The 26656-nt window shown below is 31.8% G+C and overlaps 2 protein-coding genes across 4 annotated transcripts in view; one reads left to right on the forward strand and one right to left on the reverse strand.

The window, feature by feature from the left end:
* The window catches only part of LOC143922781 (discoidin domain-containing receptor 2-like), a 212969-nt gene that overhangs the window by 24683 nt on the left and 161630 nt on the right, over nucleotides 1-26656 (reverse strand). The window contains exons 7-10 of the mRNA XM_077446112.1: nucleotides 4451-4587; nucleotides 3248-3455; nucleotides 1977-2153; nucleotides 51-238 (exon numbers count right to left, since the gene is read on the reverse strand). Of these exons, the coding sequence (XP_077302238.1) occupies nucleotides 51-238; nucleotides 1977-2153; nucleotides 3248-3455; nucleotides 4451-4587 (710 nt within the window). The remainder of the gene's footprint in view (nucleotides 1-50; nucleotides 239-1976; nucleotides 2154-3247; nucleotides 3456-4450; nucleotides 4588-26656) is intronic.
* Nucleotides 10002-26656, forward strand: part of LOC143922825 (uncharacterized) — a 29009-nt gene continuing 12354 nt past the window's right edge. For 2 of the 3 annotated variants that reach the window (XM_077446180.1, XM_077446178.1), the window contains exon 1: nucleotides 13467-13503. The gene's annotated coding sequence lies outside the window, so the exon portion shown is untranslated. Of the gene's footprint in view, nucleotides 10103-13466; nucleotides 13504-26656 lie in introns of those variants that run through there. The other variant, XM_077446179.1, reaches the window with a different exon arrangement.

The following is a 26656-nucleotide window of genomic DNA, read 5'->3' on the forward strand; positions in this document are numbered from 1 at the left end:
AAGGCGTTTCTCAAAGGGGATGAATTGTGAAAGGCAAGTGTTGTACTCACCCCGGGTAGTATATTATGCGGTGTCGGGCTGAGGGGTGCACGGGTGCCTCGGCTCCTGACAGATACGAAAATTATGGCCACCAGAAGGAGGGCAGCCACCGACGACAGGATGCCCACCACCAAGTACTCTGAGGTGCTCCCAAAGGCCTCCTCCTCGTCCCTCCTTCCAGGCGGGAGGCTCCTCATACCTGCTCCGTCATACGGACGACAAAAAACGACAATAATTATTCAGGATAAAAGGGCAGATCCTCCCCTGGCAGTGAATGCCAACCGACCAGGTGACAAATGAATTATGAAAAGGCAAAACGCCGAGAGAAGGACGCTCAACCTTCGAGCCTCGTTTAAAAATTTATCGCTTGATTGATGTTCAAACGCTCAATAATAAATGAACGCCGTCTGCTATTTTCTTTCAAACCTACTAATTAGATTTAACCACTTTCTTTAAACATATCTAAACACATTAAATAATCCAAACACATCACATACAAACATACACACACATCATATAATAATATATGTACAAATAAAAAGTTTTTCTAAACGACCAAATATTTAATGTTGAGCGAAACCTGCGAAAAATATTCATGAAGAGCTGGGCTAAGGAAAGCCATGATTTTTTTCACTGCTCTCGATTAAAAAATATATATATACATATGTATGAAAATATATATGTGTGTGTATATCATCATCATCTACAGTCGTTTACCATTCACTGCTGGATGAAGGCCTCTCCAGCACGCTTCCACTTGTCTTTGTTTTGCGCAACTCTCATCCATCTCACCCCACACATTTTCTAAATTTCGTCTACCCATCTTCCCTGCAGTCTTCCTTTTACCCTTTTGCATTCTCTCGGGTACCATTCTAGCGCTTATTTTGTTCATCCATTTCACCTTTTACCCGTTCTTCTAGACATGTGGCCCGCCCATTTCCATTTCCATTGCTCTGCCACTCTGTCCACTACCCTTTTTATACTTCTCACCCACGCTTTCCGCCTCCTGTCTTTCCTCGTAATGCCGAGCACACAGCGTTCCATACTTATTTGAGTGCATTAGACTTCATGTAGCATCTTAGCGTTCAATGTCCAAGTTTACACACGTACGTCATTACTGGTTAAACGCATTGTTCGAAGATCTTTTTCTTCAGACAGAGTGGTATTTTTGATTAAAAAACAACATTCATTTGTCCAAATGCACTCCATCCAAATTTCATACATCTCTTTATTTTTACATCTTTTCTACCGGATATGTCAATTATTTGACCTAAATATAAATATTTTTTTACTAATTCTGCTATTTCATCATCTAATCATTAGATGATAAATATGATTATAGATAGATTCTAATGAAATGTACACATATATACATATTTATATTTAATTTATAAAGGTAATCTTTACAGATTATATATTTAAACATAAATATGTACATAGATACATACGCATGTGGAAACATTTCAATTTGACAATAACTTTCACCTAAGGCACAATTTCTTTATTTATAAAGAAGACTATGGAAAGTCTAGAGGTGGGAGTTGAATATAGACGGAACTTCTGAAAGAAATCATGAATATATAATGTACAAAAAAACAAATAAACATAGTACTTTTGTTTAAGTTTATAAATTTTGCTTTCGTTATCAATTCATCGGAGATGCATTTCTGCAAATTTTGATATAATTGAATTGTTGAATTAATTTTGAATTAAAAAAAATAATTACGTATGCAAAAACACAAAATTGGCACATGTTAAAAAATTTCTCTCAGACAAAGTATGTATGTATTTATTTGTATATTAATATACAGGAAAATTTAAATTTTCATTACTACGTATTAATTGTTATTATATGTATGTAGGTACTTTAAGAGCTGTTTCATTTTCGGTACATTATAGCGCGTACATATGTTAAGAGTATAGGTGTATGATTTAACCTTTTTTGGTGAGATGTTCACTTTCGACGTCCCTCACGATTCCTTTGAGAGTTGTGGGCACCTCATCCCTCATGAAGGGGTCGCCCCAACTTTTGGTACTTTGAGTACTGTGACCGGTCCCCTGTGCTTTCAAGGTCACTTCGTAAGCCTCCTCGGAAAAGTTTCCAACCGCCAACTCTGCTCAACAATAAAAAAAACTTTTTCAATATAAATAATTCTTTGAAAACGTACCCATAAACAATCAAACAAACACAAAGACAACGTAATTAATAAAATATACAAGACGGAAAACGAAAAAATGGCTGTTCAACTGGTGAAATTATCCTTATATGTATACATATGTACATATAATACTATATTTATATAAGAAAACAATTCGAGTCACAACAATTAACATTTCACTTATGTACAGTGATATACATACATATGTATATGCAATTTTACCAATTATATACATATGTATGTATTATGATAATTTCACTTCAATCCAAATATTCAACATTACATTTTATTTTTAAAAAAATTATATTTTCACCAATATGTATGTATGTATGTATGTACATATATACCGTCCCTGCTCACCGAAGGATGAACACGCGTTACTCGAGGCTATTTTGTGTACCTGCTCTCGTTATGGATAACATTTTGGATTCATTTTTTTTTTGTAAACAATGCGTAGTATCCTATTGTATTTATCAACAAAGAATTTGGTGCAGTATTGTTCATTCAAATATTTTAAATCCCAATTTAGTGTAGAAGCACACTTGTTTTCTGAAATCCCGCCAGTATGGACGTTTGCTTCCTTCCGAATTAGAATGTTTAAAAATTCTTTTGAATAATTTTCATTTTATTCGTTAAGTTTTTTTTTCCTTTGGAGTATACGTAGAATAAATATAAATTAATTTTTATATTTTTCGTTAACCTTAATGATTTGAGTTTTTTGATAAATCAATTCAAATCATCAAATACTTAGTCATAAATTTTAAATGTTTATATGTACAATATTAAAAATAAAAATATCCCATTTTGTGCAGTTTAAGATTTTAATCAGAATTTCAATTTTTAAAAAATATTTTTTGTTTTTGTTTTTGCCTTCTGTGTTTAAAATTTTGGTGAAAATTTATTTTTATAATAATTTAGAATTGTTTTGAAAGCCTCTCAAAATTTTTTGTTGATTTTTATTTTTCGGTGTTCAGCTTAATTATTTCTCGTCGTAAAACGAAAAGTCTAAAGTCTATAGTCTAAAAATTAGTCTGATCTAAAAAACTCACTTAAATCAAAATTAACTTCGCTGATCATTATCCATCTCGAAGCAAAGTACAGATGAAGTCTTAAATATCTTCCGATTCTGTTGTGCAGCTTCACGATCACGTAACGGGCTATCGGTAGTACAGTGTCGGGCATGTAGGCAAAATCCACCGGCTCGCCACTAAAGTGCACTCCACCAATGCTGAAGAATACTTTCACGTGACTGAAAACCTGAAACAGACATTGCTTTAAATTGAACCGGTATCATTAATGCTAATTATTTTACATACATTTTACTTGCAACATGAAATCCGAAAAAATATAATCTGAAAACGAACCAGATTCCCGTTATGTATTTCAATATTCTAAGATCATGTATCAATATTGATTCTAAATTTAAATGAATCCATCCAATCAGCTAGTCGAAATTAAGGGATCTACCTCACGGGACCGACAGTGAAAAGGTCGAAAAAGCAAATATCGGAAGGTAAACATCGGAAATTGAAAGATCTTAAGTCGAAAGATCAAAAAAAAGGTGCATGGTAAACGGTACTATGTATATATAATATATATCAGTGGCATGCGATGAAATTGTCTCTCTTTTTGTCATACAGCCTTGTTTAATGTGCGCGCGCAGGATACGGGAGGAAAAGCCTGTTCCTCTTGTTCCTGTTGTATCCTGCTCGCGCAAATTAAGTGAGGATGTAAGACGGGGGGAGAGAGACTTTTACCGCACGCCACTGATATACATACATATGTACTTATATACTAACCGTTTTTCATATGTATACATGATAAACGAATATTTTCGACTTTAGCACTGTCGACTTTTTCACGGTCACCCGAGAAATAGTTACTCCTTTACTAAAGAATTAGTAAAAGACACCGAAAAGTACACGTGATGTTTAAATATAAATACTACACAAAAAAAGCCTGTTCCTCTTGTATCCTGCTCGCGCAAATTAAGTGAGGATGTACGACGGAGGGAGAGAGAGTTTAACCGCACGCCACTGATATACATACATATACATATGTATACTAACCGATTTTCATATGCATGCATGATAAACGAATATTTTCGACTTTTTCACGGTCATCGGAAATTAAGTATGGTGACAATTTTTGACCCCAATGCTTTTTTTCCGAGACTTCTTTACGCGACTATCTATGTATCTACCGCGAAAATTGAGAGATGGTTTAATATAGATTATATGTGGAAATCTCACCTGGACATCTTTCGAGAACAAATTGTTCGTGTGAATCTGCATTGAGGTGAAATTCCTGACTTCGGCGAATTCGAACAGGATTTCCACGTGACCCGTCACACCTATGGTATCATTTCTCCAACCCACCCACTCGTAACCTGCAACAAAATAACGCAAAATTAAAATATATGTATGTATTTAAAAATACCAAGTTTTAGCTGTCTCCTTAGTGCTATCCAAATATATACAAAGTTTAAACGCTAACGACAGATTGTTTTTCAGATACACACTCAATAAACCGAACAGGTACATACATAATATGTAGCTAACGAGTGAGATATGGCCTGGCTATTAGTAGGCAGGTGAGGATAAGGCACGAAGGCAATTCTCTAAAAGCGCGACCATTTGTCAGCAATACCGACAGAATATATTTATGTACAGGTTAAATAAGAAATGTTGCTCATTTTTTTTAAATTTCCGTCATTATTTCTACGACTGATATATAAACAAATTGAAATTGTCATCAAAAATACGACAACCATGCATTAATTGAGTCCAAATTTTTAGTTCAAAAAACACTACTTCTGTTTGACTTAATTCACAAATTGCTATCACGTATTTTAATTTGATATGTCCAGAATCTCGGAAAAGCGGAATAAACGTATTACCGGTCATTTTTAAATATTGTTAAACGCAAAACATTATATTTAATGTTTTGCGAAATATTTATCGAAATGAAGAAAAGCCACTTTCAAATATAACGGCTCAATTGTTTGTTAGAAAAACTGTTTGAAATGTAATTATGACATGAACATATGATAAATGTGTTTATTAAGGTGATCCAACGTAACGAGCTGTAAGATTAGCTCAAATAAAACACGGTATTTGTGATAATTTGAAATGTAAAGTCATATCAATAATTCGTAAATATTTGAGCATTAGGGTCAACACCTGAGAAAGTAACTGTTATGATTTTTTTAACTAAATGACATTTTCTTATATAAAATTACAAAACTTTATATATCGATACTTTTATATGTACTTATATGTTACAGCCAAAGTTTACTTACCAATTTTATAATATTTTGACTAGTTAAAATATGTTTTGTCTATCCCACATACTTATTACTAAAGAGAAGCGTTAAATGGATGTTTTTCAAATAATAATAGACCGATTCATTGATGTTCAAAGCAAAAAAGCAAAAAGCATGGTTTTTCTATGAAATAGACAAAAGTGAATCATTTTTTATGCGAAAAGTATCAATCGAACGCCTATCTTTGGTTATTGCATGTGACACAATGGATGTACAATTTGACTGGTCAAAATCTATATATACATATTCTGTTTGTACATACGTATATACATACACTTTTTTAAGCTTTCAATGCGACTTCATTTTGATGTATTTTATTCACAGTTCTGATTTCCGTGAAAACGTCACTTGCCTTAAGTCGATCCAATATATCGTGAGATTTACGAGAACTGAACATTCTGTTTCATTGGTGTAATGTGTTGCACCATTGAAGGACGTAAAATTATTTACTTATTTTTTTTTAATTATTTCTTATTTAACTATATGTATAATATTATTACAATATAATTCATTGCAAATAACATGACGTTGACAAATACTTTTACTGTCTAAAACATATAAATTTCCATTAATATAAAATGTATACATACATACGTATTCCATGAATAAATTAATAATATAAACTACTTACGTATTTTATATTAAAATTTTATTAATGTAAATATTTCAAAACTAACAAAAAAAAAGTCAAATTATGCATTCGATTAATGCTGTATTTCTCGACCAAAATGCAATGCGAAACTGAAACGAAAGCTAATTGGCCAACGCGGTTAGAGTGGAGTGTAGATCGGTTCGACTGTAGTAGTATATAATTTATCAAAAATATCAAATCTCATGCAATGAGGCGAAGATTATTTTTGAATAATGTATCCGTTTTTGGTGAGTTTTGAGTAATTTCGATACATGATCGGCCAAATATCCATTCGGCCTAACGTCCATCAGCCTAATATCCACAGACTAAATGTCTATTCGGCTAAAAATCAAATTCGGCACTGGCAGATGATAGTCGATTTTTGATCACAAGCTACGTAAATTTGACGTTCATGAGCTAATCGATCTTCATGGGTCGAGTATTTTTTTGTCTACTTCACGAATCGGATGTAATATAAACTGTCATAATCTATATATATGTACATATATATATATATATATATATATATATATATATATATATATATATATATATATATATATATATATATATATATATATATATATATATATATATAGGTATATCTATATATATAGCTCGGACGTTAAGCTTCTGCTTACCGTCAAGAAGGTGCCGGGTTCTATCCCTGAATGAAAATGAATTTTTCAGAGTATGCTGTTGGTCAGACCTGGATTTGTGACTCCAGGTTGATCGTTTCCTATTAGAGTTTGCCAATTTTCTCTGATTTCATTGTTGAAACGGTTCCCGGAAAAAAAATTGGCTAAAAATCCTTCCTACCTACTATGTCACCACTATTTGAAATTTGATGGATGTACAATAAAAATTTATGTACAATTCATAGATGTCTCGTTAATTTGCGAGTTTTTTCAGTGTCTCGCAATTCAACGACTTATAATAAAAAAAAATGCTGCATTTGTATTTGTAATTGGCCAGGAAGGCGCATTGGGATTTACCTGTAAGGCCTTCCTGGTATATATGTAAAATAAAAATAAAATAAAATAAAATATAAAATTGAACGTTTGTCTGTCTGTCTGTCTGTCTCGAATAGGCTCCTAAACTACTGAACCGATTACGATGGAACTTTTAGGATTTGTTGTATGCATGTCCAGAAAGCTTACTGTGAAAAAAAACCTCTTAATAATAATATTCGTAATTAAGATTTTACCGACACGAAAGTTTGAAGCGCCATTGTTTAGTCAAGGAAATGTGTTCGTTGGTAACCACGTTACCAGTTGGTTTATGGCGACACGGCTTTGAAGAAACGTTAGTTGAGCTCCAACCATCACTTGAAACGGGAACGGGAACGGGAATTAAACGCATTTGTTTCCAATGCATTTGAAACCTACCCAAACACAAATTGGTGAGTTGAAAGCACTCCAAACATTTATATAGCTTTAGTTACGGTCTGAAAAAAATTCATCACACCTAAAATAAATGTTATATATCAAACGGCACATGAAATATCTCAACGTCACCCTGTATGAACATATGTACACGTATGTATACGTAGATGCCATTCGCTATACGAACTACGAACACTATTATGCAAATGGGCGACAATGACCTGTTGATGCCAGTCGGTCCGGCCATGGCGACCATAGGTGGCGTGGGGGTGTGGGAATATGGCATGGGGGTTGGCGCAAACGAGCTTCCACCGTATCGTCGCTCTCTTATCTTTATTGAGAGATTCGCAGGGGTGTGCCAACCCTAATGCCGACGGCCGAGTGTTCAATAAAATTTAACGTCGCCACGCACGAATGTCTAATCTGCCGAAAACGTCAACTCTCATTGCCCGGTCTCTCTCGCTTATCGCACATATTATATTATACTATATTATTTCGCTCGTTTTGCTCGCGTTGGCGGATTGGCGAGTATAGAAATCGGCCCGTGTCAAAGATTTGAGCAGTCAACTTTTTTTTATCAATTTTCATGTTACTGATATGTGTACACATATAGATCCTTTATTGCACGTTGCGCGTGACGAAACACGCGACACGTTTATTATCAAGTAGGCACTTATTAAATTTGATTTAAATCGTAAACCTTTATGTACATATGGAGCTTATTAAAATATTTGTATGTGTATATGTTACAATGAAACTGTTATTGTCAGTGAAATTATAATTGGTGCTACTTTAGTATGCGGTCTACCTTACCATGTGATCTACCTTTGAATCGCAGTCGACTTCTTTTTTTTATTTGTATCGTAGAAACGACCTGTTTATTATAATTTTTATTTTTTCCTGCCGCCCTATTATGTTGTCGAAGCATTTCTATCAAAATATCGTCAACAAAGAAGAAAATACCGACCCTAACAACATAATCTTAAATGAATAGGGCCAACCCTAACTTAGCCCAATAAATACCTGACCCTTAAATAAATAGGTGTTGGCTGCTAAGATATGTTTTTTTGTGAAAATATTGATGAAATAAAACAAAAAAAAAACACCGTGCAAGAAGAAGATCGGGTGTATATTATAATTGAGATTCATCGTGCCTAATTTCATGAAGTGGAATTATATTTTCAAATTATATACATATGGCGTTATATTTATTGGTTTAAGATTTCAGATGTGAAACTTTTTACATCCTTTAAAATACATATTAAATACGACTCTCAACATTATCTATACTTTATGTGGCATTAACAATGTAAAACGATCCTCAAACGTAATTTTGTTTTTAATTCAAAATATAAGTAAATATTATACATTATATCTAATATATAATTTCGAAAGAGACTTTGTAAGTATGTTTGTTTGGTTCGTAGACGTGAGGTCATCAAAAAAATCAAAGTTTCTATGCCGACGATATTTATCGTTGAATATTTTACTTTATCTAGGTTTTTTTTTCGATTCAAATAAATTTAATTAAAAAACAAATCAATGTTTACTATTAGATTAGCCATTTGTGTATATTACAAATACAGCGAAGTTGGGTAAAACCACTAGTATATAATAATTATTTAAATATCGTTTTTATATTCCCACGTGTGAAGATTTTTAATGTTAATTATACTTTAAGTACAAAATTTTATTTACTACAAATAAGTTTTGTTTGAGTAACTTTCCTGAATCGTAAATGATTCACATTTTTCTTTTATTGTTTATTGTATATTGTATTTGAATGTGCTAAAAGTCAGGTTAAATTTAAAATAAAATTGCAAAATATAATTGCAATTTTTGTATTGATAAAATTTAAATTGCATATTTCTACAATAACATGCTGCTGCTCTCAGAATTTGTCAATTTTGTGGTTTTTTTCCTTTTGGTTCTTTGTTCACAAAACATTCTCTACCATTGCTATATTTGAAAATCGTAAAATATCTATATGTATACATAGTTTCAATATGATGGGGGCTGCTGTCCATATAACCAAAACCACAGTGGAACTCCTGAGACAATTGTTCGGTTGATTGTTCGTTACGTTTGCTCAAACTTTCAGCTTCCGATTTGTTCTTGTTGGGATATCTGAAGAAGAAGGTACACGAATGCTCTCGTCGAGCAGTTCAAAGAAATCATTTGAGTGCAAATTCAAACTCCAGGGCTTCGATAATGAACTAATGCTAAAAATAATGCATTATATATTGATAGATGGCAAATGGACTTTATTTGAGAGATATCAGCTTCTCAACTTTAATTAACATATCATGATGCATTAAATATTTGTGATATGTGATGTCATTGAAATTGATTCATTAAAAAAAAAAGATATTGACTCAAACCCATGGACAATCTTCATATTGTTATGGTCGCTCCCCACCAGATATTTAGTATAAATGTATAAATAGAGGGCTACCGACGTTGCACTGGTTTCATTAATATTATCAATTTAACATTCGATAGGTGATGTGCCAATCTCCACATACCAGCCGGCAGTCCCTCTTCTCTTCTTCAATAAAGGAAAGTAAAGTAACAGAAAGGAGTCAATATTAACAACCACAATTACACATTTTTCCAACCCTACTCTGGCATTTGTCCTACTCTGTACCGCCACCAATGACGTACACATGAGTACACTATATAATTTTTAATCGAAAATATTTGCAAAAGGTGTGATATTGACATTTCGCCACCAGCTGTACATACATATGTATAGCTGTTGATATTAAATATAACTAAAATTCCAATTTTTCTTATAGTATTACTGCATACTTGTTAAATTTCATCTCTCTCAAATTGAAATGAAAATCAGATTCTGTGGATGTTGAACGTGGAATCGAAATTTTCCTACACAATTTCCCAACTTCCAATATTGACACACCGCAACATCTCAGAAACTGTTTCCTACAATATTATAAACTAGTGTTGTGCCCGTTTATTTCAACGGGTGGTATCGGAAAGGAATTTATACACGAATTAAAATAAAGATAGATTTTAGTTTAAGTGCTAAAAGTCAAAATCTATCTGCAAAAGATCGCATGAAACTTTGAGCTGTCAGAGCACCAAAAAAATATTTAAAATAGGACATCTTGTGGAAACCGAATTTCAAGGTTGCTATGATTTTCATTTCCGATGATTTTTAAAAGATTTCAACCCAGGGTACACATATGTACATAGAAGACAAACAATATAAAACGGAGCAAACGATTGAGAATACTTAAACTTCTGCTTCATACATAGTGTGTGTATTAACGAGCTAGTTCGTTTGAAAATTTGTTCTGTACATTATAATTGGCCAGATTAAATCGTGTACGAATAACCTACTATGTTCATAAAAAAAACGAGATTTACACTTGGATTGTAACATATGTATGTATTAAATTTCGATAAAGTATTGTCTTCGAGACTTGTTATTTCGTAGGAAAAGTATGTATATGTATGTGTCAGTCTAAAGACGCGCTGAATAAAAATTGTGTATGCAATATAATAGGTATGTGCCACTTTGCTTTACAATTAAACATTAAGGTGAATTGATTTCATTCCCAAGATTTTCCGTTAATGTCAATGAATATTGCGTCTCGAAACTCGGAAACCGGGAATAAAGAAACCCCAGTTAAAACTAATAAGCGAAAGTGGTTTCCAAAAACAAAGATTGTCCCTGGGTTCAATTCTTCATTATCTGATATCCCAAGAGTCAATGTCGCGACCGATTACTTTGTATATTATATTTTTGATTTGGGACTCGCGCTGGCCCTCCGGCAATGAGATTCGAATTTACTCCTTGTTTCGCGACCGGGCGCACAAACTCGATTTTGGCACTTGGGAATTTTCCGAACTTTTTTCCAAACCCTTCCCTCTCTTTCGTCCGTCAAGAAACGTAGGAATTTTCCCTCTGAAGCGATTGAGGCGAAAGTGAATTTAGCGCATACATTTTCGCGAGCACTACTCGCTCCCGGTGCCACTGACGAATTTGCATATTCAATCTGTCTATTGTGTGCGCTTTACTTTTCGACAAACAACCCCCTCCCTCCCCCACCCAACCCTTCGTGCACAGAATATACCTGGCACAAAAAACCAGAGAAATAGAGCGCAAAAAGCGCAACCCCTGAATATGAATAGACCATTACTTCACAAAGCTTTAGTACTCCTGACCAAGTGTCTCTAGAGTCTGCACCTGATTTCTTACGGAACAGTTTTGGCAATGCCGATGAAAAACTGCAAGACAGCGTATTTAATATTAGAAAACATAATAACATACAAATAATATAATGTCAATCACAAATCTTCGTTTAAGTCTTTCAATTATAAATTCCTTTAGCTTTTATTTACTACTTGCTGAACCCGGCATACGTTGCAATGCCAGAATAAGGCATGCAATTTCCATTCCCGTTCTCGTTTCAAGCGATGGTTGGATCTCAACTAATGTCTTCAACGCCGTGTTGTCATAAACCAACTGGTAACGTGGTTACCAACGAACACATTTCCTGCACTACACAATGGCGCTTCAAACTTTCGCGTCGGTAAAATCTTAATTACGAATATTATTATTAAGAGGCCTTTTCCCGTTTTTTTTCACAGTAAGCTTCCCGGACATGCATACAACAAATCCTGAGAGTTCCATCGTAATCGGTTCAGTGGTTTAGGAGATTCGATTTTACATATATAGACATTCAATTTTATATATATACATACATACATATAGACAAGCGTTTCACCTGTTGAAATGGGTAAATGAATGGTGCTAGTGGAAAAGATTTACGTGATTTTAAATTTAAGTAAAAAAAATATTAATTGTATTGCCAAATGTGAATGAAAACATAAATAAAACTGCAATAGCACTTGCTGCACTGTGATGGATTGCGAGTGACCAGGATTTATATATTTTTTTAATTCTCCAAATATACTGAATGCATGTTCACCTTATTTTATATATTGGAATTATGTCATTACAAAATAAAAATTTATCAACATCAACAGAGATAATTTTCGCGGGAACTCCTACGCGTACCTTACAGATACGAGAGGGAAGAGGCATTCAGTACGGTGCGCTCAAATGCCAGGGTGTGATTGATATCTGTTTTAGTCGTTATTTTTCTCATTTCTTGCATTTATTTTACATTATTAGACGCTTAAATCACGATAAAATGGTTTTTATACCAAATTACAATAAATAAACTTGCAGAATTTACATTATTGTAACTTATATAATTATTCAATACTAACCAACTATGTAGCTCGTATGTTTAACCTACGAACTAGCTTGGAGAATATTTTATTTATATTATTTTATATGATCTTGCCCATTTAAACTTTTCTATCGTTTATGAAATATAAAGAATACATATTAAAAAACAACCTCAACGTTTTCCTTTAAAGCCTACAAAAACTGAGTGAAAAAACGATTAGTATTATTTATTGTATAAAAGCAAACTTAAACTTGAAATATTATAGGCTATTGAAATATTGAGAGACTGGTTTAGGTCTTTAATTAATGTAGAGACTGAAAATTTTTCAAAAAACAAAACGTGTCTCGTAATTAGAATTATTTGAAGTATATTTTTTTCAATCGTTTCAAACTCACTACAGTGCATGAAAATTATTTAAGAGGTTTCTTCCTATTTTCAATTTTAATCAATCTTAATATAATTAACGAAAGTGAAAAGTCGAGTGGAACATACTGAATTTGATTTCAAATATTATTTTTACTCGGAAAAATACCAATGTAATTATCGTTAAATTATAATATTTATGAACTCTATGCAGAAATTCAGAAGATAAGAAAAGCAATTAATGTCTCATTTTATATTTTATCTGTATTATAAAACCATACCTACATACATATGTTTTTTATGTACATATCTGAAACAATTTCTGTTTTAATATTTCACACATTCGCCGTTTATACCGACATCTTCCATAACTTGGGTACCTATACATTCACATATATTAAAAATCGCGCTTGTAATATCGGCACTTTTCGACTTAAACTCGGCCATAGCAAACAAAACGGCTGTTTACGCGCCCATTCGCCTAAATAACTGCCGTTCGTGATCGGCATCTCAAAAGAGCACACCGACAATTCCATTTTTCTCCTCTCATATATTTTCGATATAAATATATATATATATATATATATATATATATATATATATATATATTTTTTTTTAAGATAACATTATTTCCTCGCCGGAAAATTTATTTATAGTCGCTATAAATACGAATATAGGCGCCGAGTTCGAATCCCTCGGGGGCCCGACGTTTATCTCGAACGGAATAAAAATTTATCCGTCCAATGTATGTATATACTAATATATGTATATACATATACATATATATATATATATATATATATATATATATATATATATATATATATATATATATATATATTTATTTTTTGTTCTTCCACAGTGGCACGTAAACATACCTACACTATATTATTTCAGTGTTATTCAATCGAAATATGTCATAGAATGTTTGAAGTTCACATACGCACAAACAAAAATGTATTTGTACGAACACACGAACAAATGTATGTATGTATGTCGTTTTTCTTTGAACTTATTAACAAAGTCTTATTTAGAAGAATATACATTAATGTTTTTAGTTCGTATGTACATATATCTGTGCTTCAATATATAGCATTGCCCGATTGATAGATCCGAGGGGATACAATATTAAACAACAATTCATTCATACTCTGTCTAAGATTGTACATACTATAATACATATATATATATATATATATATATATATATATATATATATATATATATATATATATATATATATATATATAGATATATATATATATATATATATATATACAATATATATTGTGTGTGTGTGTGTGTATTTATGTACGAACACATTTGTTTGCAAAGTGTTGTTTAGGCAACAAATGGTTAAATCTGGTAATTTAATTTAATCTAAATAAGTTTTATTCAAAGTCGAAAACAAGATTTATCAATTGGCATTGGCAAATATTTGTAAACATGCTAGAATATATTTTTAAATAGTGTATAAGTATTAGGAAAGAAATTATCAAAAATAAATATGTAAAAATTCAAAGACGAAGAATAAGACATTTGTTCTTATGCTCATATGTATTTATGTATGTATTTACATACAAACTCAATCATTAATCATTAGATCTTTATCTAAGATATATGTATAATTCTCATTTTGCTAAAATATTCGTCTACAGAATCCGATATTGAAATATTTTAATATAAATAATAATTATATGAAAAGTATCATAAGCTGAACAAACATCAATTAACTGTCATTAGTACTGCATTGCAGAAAATATATAAGAGTATTACACAGCGTGCACACAGCTACATATGTATTTTGTGATGCAATGCAGCAAGAGGACACTTTTCGTGAGTAACGGAGTCGCAGATGCCAAATGAAATAAGTATAAAGGTTTTTCTTCGCAGTGTCACAATCGACTATTTTTCACCGGAAGTCTATTAAAAGGCGATGGTGGCACCCGGTGACACTTGACGAATAGTGGCCTCTCAGATACAATAAATTCAACACTTGGCGACACTCAATACCGGTCGCCTCTGTGACTATATTATTTATTGTTTACTTTCAATGAGATCCTTAGGGAAAATTTAAGGAAAACTCTGCATTTTCTTACATATACATTAATATGCGATATTTGGACGTACGTATCAATACTAATAAATAAATCGTTTATGGTTTGAAAATGATAATTTTCTTACTTCAAATAGTATACATATATGTATGTACATATGTATACATGTAGAACTTCACCTTAAGTCAAACATTTGTACTATTTGACATGTAGTAAAAATCTCTTGGAATAAGTTTTTATTTCCAGTGGTTTTTCATTTAATTTTTGGGTAGTGAATATAATTGAATATAATTTTATCAAATTTTTGAGAGTGCCAATTTTGATTTAAAACCGTGTTTATTTCAATCAGATAAAAACCACAGTACTCAAGACAGTCGATCTGGATTTTAAAATCATAACTGTGATTATCGATAAAATTAATAAAGAAATTTATTTTGGTCCTGATTTTAGCCAAAAATTCCATAATCGTTTAACCAACGAGCTAATCTGTGACAAATTTAACACATTAAAAATACAATATGTGCCTATGTGCAGAATTCAGGTAGAGAATATAATTACATACATGAGGATAAACTAAACTTCAGTAAATCTGCTAAATTATCCTTTTCAAAATTACTCTTAAATTACGTAGCATGAAAAATAAAACATAAAAATAGTTAAAAAAAAAAACACTCAAAATAATAAATGGATTGAGTAATGAATCAAATACTAAACTATATATTATAGTGTAAAAGTATATAAGATTATTCAAAGAAAATCGGCGGAAGGAAAATTCCCAAAAGATTTTCTTAATACATTCCGAAAGGATTCGTTTATATCAGGTATATATGTATACTAATATATGTACATATGTATGTAGTTCATTGTTAATGTATGTAAATAACTAATTTCTAATGAAGAAGCGTATTCATGATATTGTCCAATCTAAAATTGAAGTGGAATGTTGATTATGATTTTTTTAGTGCTTTTTATTATTCTTAAATAATTTCACAATGCATATTATATCTACTTTAATAGCTACTGATCTATTAATCATTTTCCATTGTACATTTTTTGTTAGTAATTATAGTATTATATTATTTTAATGTGAATGAACAGCATACTAGGAAAACGGATAATAGGAATAAGAATAAATAGTAGACAGAAGTCCAGTCAATATTATCGTCCGTTCTAAAAAGCTACAGAAAATTTTTCACCGCTTTTAATATTTAAAATAAAAGTGTGTAGTTAATCGATAATTTGATTTCGTATACGCGCTGCTACCTATGTATGTACATATTATACAATGAATTCGGCTTATCTGTAATTTATTGTAACAGGAATCGCGTAAATATTTAAACAGTTCCCGATTGAATAACACCGAGCAAACAATATACACATACTCACATACATATTATATTATAGATACTAACCTACGTATTATACATACATATATATGTATGTATGTATGTACATTCATGTATACCCAATATTTGCATTGTGATATTTTTCATTTAATCAAATATACAGACTTGCACGCATACTGAAATGTTAATATAATTTTAACATTTTAAAAGCATGTATAATGACAAAAATACATTTCTCGATTCTTGAAAAATATATTATCTGCCCAGAAGTGACGAGTATAATTTTTCATTTTTGTTCTAACAGAAATATCCTTATACCTTTCTCAATAACATATTGTGTTATTTAAAAAAGAAAAATAGTTCAGAATGATGTTTGATAGACGCAAATCAGAATATATTTAGTGAAAATTCTATAAATGCTTAAAGAAACGAGTAAATTAAAAAAATGTTTTGTCTTCGACGGTTTCCGATTTCCGATTCCGATTTCTGAACTTTGCTAATCCGGGTGATTAATATCAATATAGATTTTTAATTTTAGGTGAATTTTTTTAGGCTACTAGCTTAGTCCCTCTAGTCCAATGACGGCACGCCACTAGTTGGGTATTATTATAGTAATACTGATATTACGAGGAATACTTGTCGGTTCTATGTATGTATGTATTCTATGTATTTACATACATATGTAGTCATTCGGTGGATCAATGTTGCATGCAAATTAATTTCATGCAACATATTTATTTCACGAAACAACATTGTCATAACTAGAGTACGGACCCAAAGCGCGCCGCTCATTGTTCAATTGTTGTAAATGCTTTGTAAAAACGGTTCGGCAAACCTTTAACAATGCATTTACAACATTTGAACAACGAACGAACGTCGCGCTCTGGGTCCGGGCTTTAGTCATAACTTTACCAAAAACAACAATAGTTTTCAAGTATTGTTGTCAAACGTAAAACAAATACTTCTGGTTAAATGGTTTTTATAAGTTTTTAAAAAATGTCATATTTTACATCAAAATAGATCATTTTGGCCTTATTTCATAAAATTCGCAATTTTTTGTGCTAAATTAAAGGTATATGCCGTAGAAACCACCAAGATAACGGGAACATGAAACGATATATTAATTTCGGCGTTGTGAACGAGGATGTTTTGTATGGGAGTTTCTGGTAAAACAGCGATTTTTCAGTCAAAGGGTATTATAATCGGCCCAAAAACTGCAATAGGTGAATACTGAGAGGTTTTTTTAATGTAAAAAATAGAAACTGTTTAAAAAAACCGACAAACCTTTTTGGGAATTTTCGTTGAGATAAATTAATTTGTTAGAGGCACGGGACATTGTTGAAATTCCGAGAAATTCTTATTTAACCGCTTCTTGTTTTCCACTAAGTCCATCGATGAAATTCAAAATTCGAGTTTTTCGCCTAACTTAATCTAAACTAACCTAACCTGATGGTAAAAATAAAAAAATATCAATAATGTCATTTTAATGCCCATTACGAGCAAATACATAGCTGACATATAGGTAGAAAGCACCCTTCCGACATCCAAAGGGTTAATACAGTCGAATCGTCAATCAAGTGTGTAACGACAATTGAAGACTAATCGCACTCGCGCCGTTGCTTATTGTGTCGTTGTAGCCAACTCTCCCTTTGACACCCCCTCGATCCCCCTCCTTCCTCCCGATAATTACAATTTGCATGAGAACGACGGCGTAATATTACGCATTGCGTTACGCAAAATAACGTCTCGCCGGGTAACGGCTCACGCCCGTTTAAATCCATTTGTAGGCCGCCGTTCGCGTGGCGTTATTGCCGTTGGCTGTTGTTATTGTTATTGCCGCCCCCCGAACCGGGACCCTGGCGCACGGCCCTGCCAGCCCTTTTATGATCTACAATGGCTGGCGAATGTCGAATCCCGTACGTTTCACTGGCCGACTAAATTACTCGATTATATTTTTATGCGCGTCTAATAAAAAACGTATCCCACGGAGACACACACGACACTCGTAAAATGACTTCTACACAGTTTTTTTCTTTATTTTTCACTATCCATATATGTATATACATACATATATGTACATCCAAGGAGTACAAAAAGTTTCCGGGAACTATTATTTTATCAGATATTCGCAGCACAGTTTGAACGAATTTAATGTAATGCAGTGGCTATAATCAAATAAAGTAAAAACACACATTTCTATTAAAAAGGCTTAGAAAGGTAAACAAAGTATTGTAGAATTAGAATCGTCACACTCTAGGGATTTGATATGTTGAAAAATGTGCTTACTTAAATATGTCTTTCTATTTATGTACATTTTCGGGGAGTTTTTTCAATGCTGCTTGTCTCCATCGTAATGCGGGTTTGTTTAATGACTAGTTTCGAAAAAAGTTTCCACGGATTCTTTTGAATACAAATCTTTACGTGGATCAGTACTATTTAACCCTTTGATGAATATATCTAGAGAATTTTAAAACTTCTTACGAATACAAATAATTTAACTGAACGAATTTAATGTAAATGCATTATATTATTTATATATGTAATATTAGAAAAAGCTTAAGAGGTATTCCTAAGAAAAATTTACTGACTCTTCAATTGTTCGTTAAACAAAATGCATTTACATGTTTATAAAATTAAGGCATACAAGTCAATTATTATAATTGTACAGACTTTTACAAACTTTACAGTTTTCATAATATTACAAAAAATTTTTACAGACTTTTAACTTGCAGTCTTTAAATTAAAATCTTGTATTGTTACAATCTATAGTTTGATGATTTTATAGTTGAATTAAATATACATATAGTTGAATAATAATATATTGAGATTGAAAAGCAACTCTTGTAAACGTGGTAAAGTCAAAATTAACTCATAATATTACGAAAACAAATGTGTTAAAAAATATATATTTTTGCCTTTGAAATCGTTAGATAATTAATAAAAAATTAAAATCAATAGAAAAAGTATCCGACTATTGATTTCAATGCTCATTTTTTGGACAGCAATATGAGATAAAAGCCAAAAACCAAAACCAAAACAAAACCGCTCATATCTCATAAACGATATGAAAGCAACAAAAAATATTATTAAATTTGACCTATTGAATTCGAATAAATGATTATCACAAATGATTATCCAGTCTTTATTAAATTTGACCTATTGAATTCGAATATGACAAAGACTGGACAATCTCCGCTCTGTTGATTTTTTTTTGTTGCTCAGTGTAATTAGCCAGTAATTATAGTAAATGGTTATTAAATAAACAAGATAATAAGAGTGCATTGATTGTTCAGTAGATTAATTCAATGACCAGTTTATTTTTACAGATGGATCGTTATTTAACATACGAAGTTCTATTGCGACAATGAAATGTTTACCTATAATGAAATGATTTTCTAATTAAAAAAATTCCGATATGAATTTTAATCTTATTTTGAAAATCTTACTGGCAATTATGACGGCATTGAAGTGAAAAAAATAAACCACAAACAAAACCTACAGGTTAGTTATTTGGTCCCGCCCACGGAATGTGGCCGAATTCCGCACAAATAATACGACGTATATGTGGACTTTGTTCACTGTTCTGTTGATTCTGAAAAATGTGGTGAAAATATTCACGAACGGTCGGGTCAAAATAATGCCGAGTCGCGAAATGTTTTTTTTAGTACGTCTTTCATATAAATGTTGCGTGTTCAACTATCCGTCCCCCCGTTTGGTCCGTCTGTCTGTATTTTTATTATTAAAATCATTTCCACAGACGACGAACGAGAGGACGAGAGGGCACATCCTTTGGAATATAATCAAAGAATAATATCCGTTTCGCTCGTTTAGTTAAAATCCGGACGTGGACGTAATTACGTTTTCGCATTTCGCCGCTTCCGTGTCACAACGTCTACGTGCATTTAAATTTTTAACGCAAAAAAACGCTAATAAAATGTATTAGAATTGCATTCGCGTAAAAATAGACTCGTTTCAATGAAAAAATAACAAACTGTTGAATAATTTTGTCAGCTTTAATGATTTATATACATACATACATATGTATAATACATACTTCATAAAAATATTCGCTAATTAACAAGGGTCTATGAATGTCGTTGTTTTCATTGGTAATTTGGGATAGGATAGACTGTAAACAATATCGTTGTTACGGAGTTTTATTCCTATACTTTTACGAGTTTCTTCTTTTACGTTTTTTATAAGATTACTTGAGACCTAAATCAAATTTCAAATCTGATTCACATAAATGTTTTGACAAAGAAATATTACCTTTTCATACATAGCAAGCACATCGATCACGAAATCAATATTCAATTTGTAATGATTGCAGAATATATGTACATACATATATGCGCATATAATTGTATTTTTTTTGTGTTGTAATTTTTTTTTTAGTATATGTTATTGATTAACAAAATCATGAACATATTCAATGCGTTCACATTATATTTGCTGCCGTTCACAAATGTTGTTTCAAATCATTTGATAAATATCAAAAGGATAGTATTTTAGCGAAACTTGGCTTTTCAATTCTCAAAAACGGAGTCGATGTACAATTAAAATAGTATTTTTTACAATAATTCATATTTTTTTAATTAAATTGAAAAAGCCAGAAACGCTGTAACTTTTATACTAATGTTTACGACCGCGAATCGCGCGCAGAAATAATCGTATTTTTACACTCGAAAGTCTTTAAAGAGAATAAAAGGGCGAAATATTATTTAATTTCCGAAAATCGCAAAAATTACGAGCGAACCTTATTTGCTTTTTCGCCAGCGCTTTTCTACTTTATTTTATTTTTGTAACTTTTCAAAAGCTCTTCCGGTTTAGGAGCTTTCGCGAGAATGAAATACGCCTCGTATTATGCAAATGGGGACACTTGGATCGCTTATTGAATGATCAGGCGATTCGGATTAAAGTACGAAAACAACATTAAAAGATACATCAGTAGCGCTCCTTGGAGATGAGAGGGAGGAGTGGATTTCTGGAACCACCTCACATTATTTATCGCGTTCATTACCGAGCCATTGCTTATTTCAGTCCTTCTTCTTTGAAGAAAATTCAAAAATCTTCTTGATTAAACCTTAATATCACCCCTGAGGCCGAGTCGCGATCGCGTGCTTCGGTGTGAACGCCACTTTACTCTCCAACGCACATATATAATGTAATAATAGTACTAACGTTAATTAATGGCTCGCCCTGTATACCAGTTTATTGATTTATATCGGCACTTAATTTTGCCTATCTTCAATAAATAGGTAGCGACCGCACCGAGTATCCGTTCGGAAGTCTGGATGCTGCCAACTAAATACTCTGTATGTTCTATGACTAGTTTGTACATACACACATGTATACACATACATACTTGTAAATTTATCTACTATGTAGCTTCCACAATAGGCGAATTTATACACAGACGTCTACAGATACTATTATATGAACATATGTATGTACATATAATGCAACAAACTATTAAATCCGAAAAACCAACATTCAAATTCAATTGAACTTTTCAATCTTGATTTTTGCAATGACCCAACCATTTTTTCGTCGTTAAGAATGTAGATTAATATTAAATGGTGATGTAGCATTCATAGCTCTAAGGACTAAACTAATGGAACATCTTTTGATCTTTGAAATACAAAGGAATTGCGAAAATAATTATTATTGTTTAAAATTAAATACATACATACATAGGTCATAGGTATATGTACTATATATGTATGTACATATACCTAGGTACATTGGTTGGAGTGCAAAATGCGAATTTTGGATATTCATCAATCGTATCAAGGAAACGTTAAATACAAAATAATCAATTTTAAACATTGTTCTGTGCCTCCAACCAATCGATTGACCGATTTAAATCGATAACATTTTTTTATTTAACGTTTCTTTGATACTACGAAGGTTTTCCACTTGGTTAATCAATAGAAATTCTAAATTAGCGTTTTTCACTTCGTCCTAATGTACATACATATGTATATATACCTTTGGTATAATTTTTATATTGCTTATATAAAGTGAATTTTTTAATAGAAGGCCATTTTGATTTGGGAAAACTTTCAAATACAACTTGTTAATTGAATTTTATACGCGATTGTTACAAAATGTTCCGTTACCTAAAAAATTCAATTAAATTCTATGGGTTCTAGTTACAAAAGCTTCGAATTTCTTGGAAAATGTCAAAAAAACACGTGAATCCAACCTTAAATTTCAAATTAATATTTGAGCAATTCGGTGTTTTCAAAAAAAAATCTTTTTTTTGTTTTTTTAAATAAAAATTAGCATTTTTTTATTTCGTTCGCACCATCACTTTGTCGTTTGCACCCAAGTGTCCTTTTCTCAAGAAAAGTTTTTTTTTTGCATTATTTATCCAATGGTTTCTCATTGTTTTCTGCAGCAAAAAATATCATAGTGGGCATGAATTTGATGCGTTATATACATTTTAACTGTGAAACATTAATACAGATAGACACCATCGCATCGACTTGAATTTTATTATACATATATAATCGTAAAGATCTTGTCAGCAGCAATAAACATACTGAAATTTATCTGGAATATCGAACAAATGATTGGGATTATTAAAACCAGTGACTGAATGAAAGCCAAAGCTACATTCATTACTTTATTAATGTAAATGTAATTAAAAATTAATTTTTAAAATATCTTTGTGAATCGTAATTAAGTATTTTTTTTATTATTATGAAATTACAAATATATCCAATGTAGTTCAAATACCTAAATTATGTACGATGTATGTGAGACGTTACTAAAGCACACAGCTTTTCAAACAGCCGTGACATGGCTAATCACTTTAAATTGAACCAATATCAGATTAAATGATATGGAATAACATATGTACGTAGATACAGATAGTTGGAAATTAGCATGTAAAAATGATAATCTAATTGAACTAACACATTTTTCGAAGAAGCAATGAAGTCACTCGTATGTACGTACATATGTATGTGCATAAGTGAAAAATTTTTACCCATCAATTCAATGTGACAAATTGTCGCATTTATGTAACGTAATTACGGAGATAATGAGCTCGTCTTTGTGCCGTTGATTGGTGACGTCTTTCACGTAACACGTAACGAGTCATCGTTTCCATTCACAAAATAAAACACGTGATACTTTTCACAGATTAGCGATTAAATTAATTAAACAATAGGTTAACGATAGGCTTTTCGTTGCGTATGATATGTATTGCATATATGTATTACATACACATGTACATAACGATAATTCTTTCCAAATAATCTCATTGGTAAATTGCTTTCATTAACGTTTGAAATGATTTTTAATGATGTCTGACTTAACTGTCGAAACTTTTCCATATGAAAATTGGCATTGCTGAAATTCATTCTACCAACCAGAATGATTCCCATTGAATAGTTCGTCTTTTCCGCTAAAAGCAAAGGCAAAACATTTTGAGAGAAACGATTACAATAAATCTACTATGGAAAATACGTAAAAAATTTTAACATGAGCAAACTTTAAACCGTATTCAAAAACAGTTGAACCAATTTTTCCCAATGGAATTAACTTACATATGTACATATATATGTAATTTAATATCTCCTTCAAAATAAGGTAAACTTTTAAGAACCTTGCAATATGTATAATGGTTTATTTCAGTCTTTCAAATAAATTTAAGTATTCCGATCAATTTTAAATCAACAATTTTTTTCATTTACACAAAAAGAAAAATCTTAATTTGAATAAAATGAATAATCACATCCATTTATATAAGTTTTAGATATTTTTATTTTTTATAGGTATTCTGTATCTCTAGATACTTAAATTCAGTTTCATAGAATTGACGGTATTCACAACGACACATTAATCAATGTCGTTGTTGAATTGCAAATCAGTCAATATCTCGAGCTTGAATTTTCTCACGCTCATATTACTTCGCATATAGATGTACATTAGTACATATGTTAGTAAAAGATAATTCACTAGAGATTATCCAAATCCGAGCATACATAATTGCAACCAGCAATATAGCTCAGTGATTAGCGCATAGTGCTGTCAATTGAGGAGTCATGGGTTCTATCTTTCACCCAGTGACTCCAGATAAATGGTTTCCTATCAGAGTTTGACATTTTGCCTGATTTCATTTTTAAACGGTTTCAAACAAATTGGCAACCTCATTTCTCAACATTATTTGAATATTTCAAATTTATAATAATAATGACATAAATTTAAATATGTATAAATTTGTCCATAGGTGTCGCCTTGAGGATAAGCCCGTAATGGCACCATGATAAATATAAATTTAAATAATAATAATAATCGTCATACTCTGTAAGTAATATTTATCATCTTTAAGAAATTTACAAGATTGTCTAACAAATATATGTACATACATTTAATAAGACAGTTAAATACCGCTTATGCTATCTACTGTTACTAAATTGTAAAATTTGGCATTTATTTCGCAGAAAGTACGAATATATATTAACTTGTAAGAATTCATTCTATTAAATAAATCTACGTCCAATTAACAATGTCGAAAATTTCGGAGAAAAGCCTAACTAAAGACGGCGGTCAAATCAAAAATTTTAACTTCAACCACAAATCGCAAGTTGCGAAAAATTTGTACGTGTTCCAATATTTCAAGAGGGGGGAGGGGTTGATAAAAGAAAGGGGAGGATTTAGGGGAAAGGGAGAATGTAAGAAAGAGCGAGCACACACAGTTACTTCTCAGAAATAAAATATCTTTTAAGATGAAAGGGGAACGGTGCGCCTATAAATCCAATATAGAGGGGGTCCCGCGTAAGGGTCGACAGGTGAAAACAGGGGATGTATATTTTTGAGACCCGGGGGTTATAAATATGTCACGTTCACGTGTCACGGCGGCCGGCCATAGTTTATAGTTTGTATCGGGACGATGACAGTGCTGCAATATGAACGGGGTGCTGTGAGACGGTGACATGGGTCTCCAGCTCACTATGGGTCTCACCAGATCGAACGGCCATTTTCGCTTTTCTTTTCGTTTTTCCGCGCGGAAAATCGAAACCGAAAAGGACGACGGATGCCTGAGTGACGCGTCGTCGCACCAGTCCGATAAAAGCCCACTGACAAATGGCTTTGACTTTCATTTATATTATATTATACTACCCGTTTCGTACAATGGGAAAAAAGCGTCTAATCCTGGACTTGAGTGCTGGGATTACATGACTGATAATTTGATATTATCAACGTTCTAAACTCTTGTATCTTATTATTATCAATAACATGCTTAGAATAGAAGTTCACTAAGTGTTTTTTTTTTTTTATGTTAGATGTGGTATACAATTACATTAGCAAATTTTAGATGAGTTAATTAGAGCTGAGAGCTTTGATGGAATGCGATGACACTAATCTAATATGAGAAAGCACATTAAGCAAATTATGGTGTGTTGACACATATTTATACAACATTTAAATCATTATTTTAATATTCATAGAATCCCAACAAAAAAGGTGAGTTAGGATATGAAACCTGTATCTACCCAATTTATTGAAATTATTTGAAAATAAATAAATTTATATATAATTTGAAAATTAATTGTTATAATATTTTGCATTTCCTTGGACTTTTACCCACCCGCTTTACCAAGCGATGCTCAATCTTTCAGACATTACCATTTATAACATTAATAGGGACGTCAAAACTTTAATGGATCGATAATTCTCAGTTGTCTTGGTTGGGGCAAACTTATGTACATACATATGTATGTATGTACATATGTTGAAAATTCCAGAATAAATGTTAAAAGATGAGACTTACGAAAGAGGTGCAATCGAAATGGCAGACGAGACGACTTTGTGAGGACAGGGTGTATGTAAGTCAATCGAACGGTGTGTAAAATTGTGAAAGTGAACTAATGAATAAAGATCTCCTATCAGAATTTTACGATTTAGCATGATATTTTATCCTTATACCAAATACATCTAATATATAATTTTTAAAGAGACTTTGTATGTAAGAAACATTGGTTGGGAACTTCGTAAACACGTCAAAATTTCTATGACGTTTTGATTTTTTTTTCGATTCAAATAAATTTAATAAAAAAACAAATTAATATTTACTATTAGATTCACCATGTTTAAGCTGTTGTTGATGTTC

The sequence above is a fragment of the Arctopsyche grandis genome, chromosome 2 (genome assembly GCF_051622035.1).
Source record: "Arctopsyche grandis isolate Sample6627 chromosome 2, ASM5162203v2, whole genome shotgun sequence".
NCBI classification, from domain to species: Eukaryota; Metazoa; Arthropoda; class Insecta; order Trichoptera; family Hydropsychidae; genus Arctopsyche; species Arctopsyche grandis.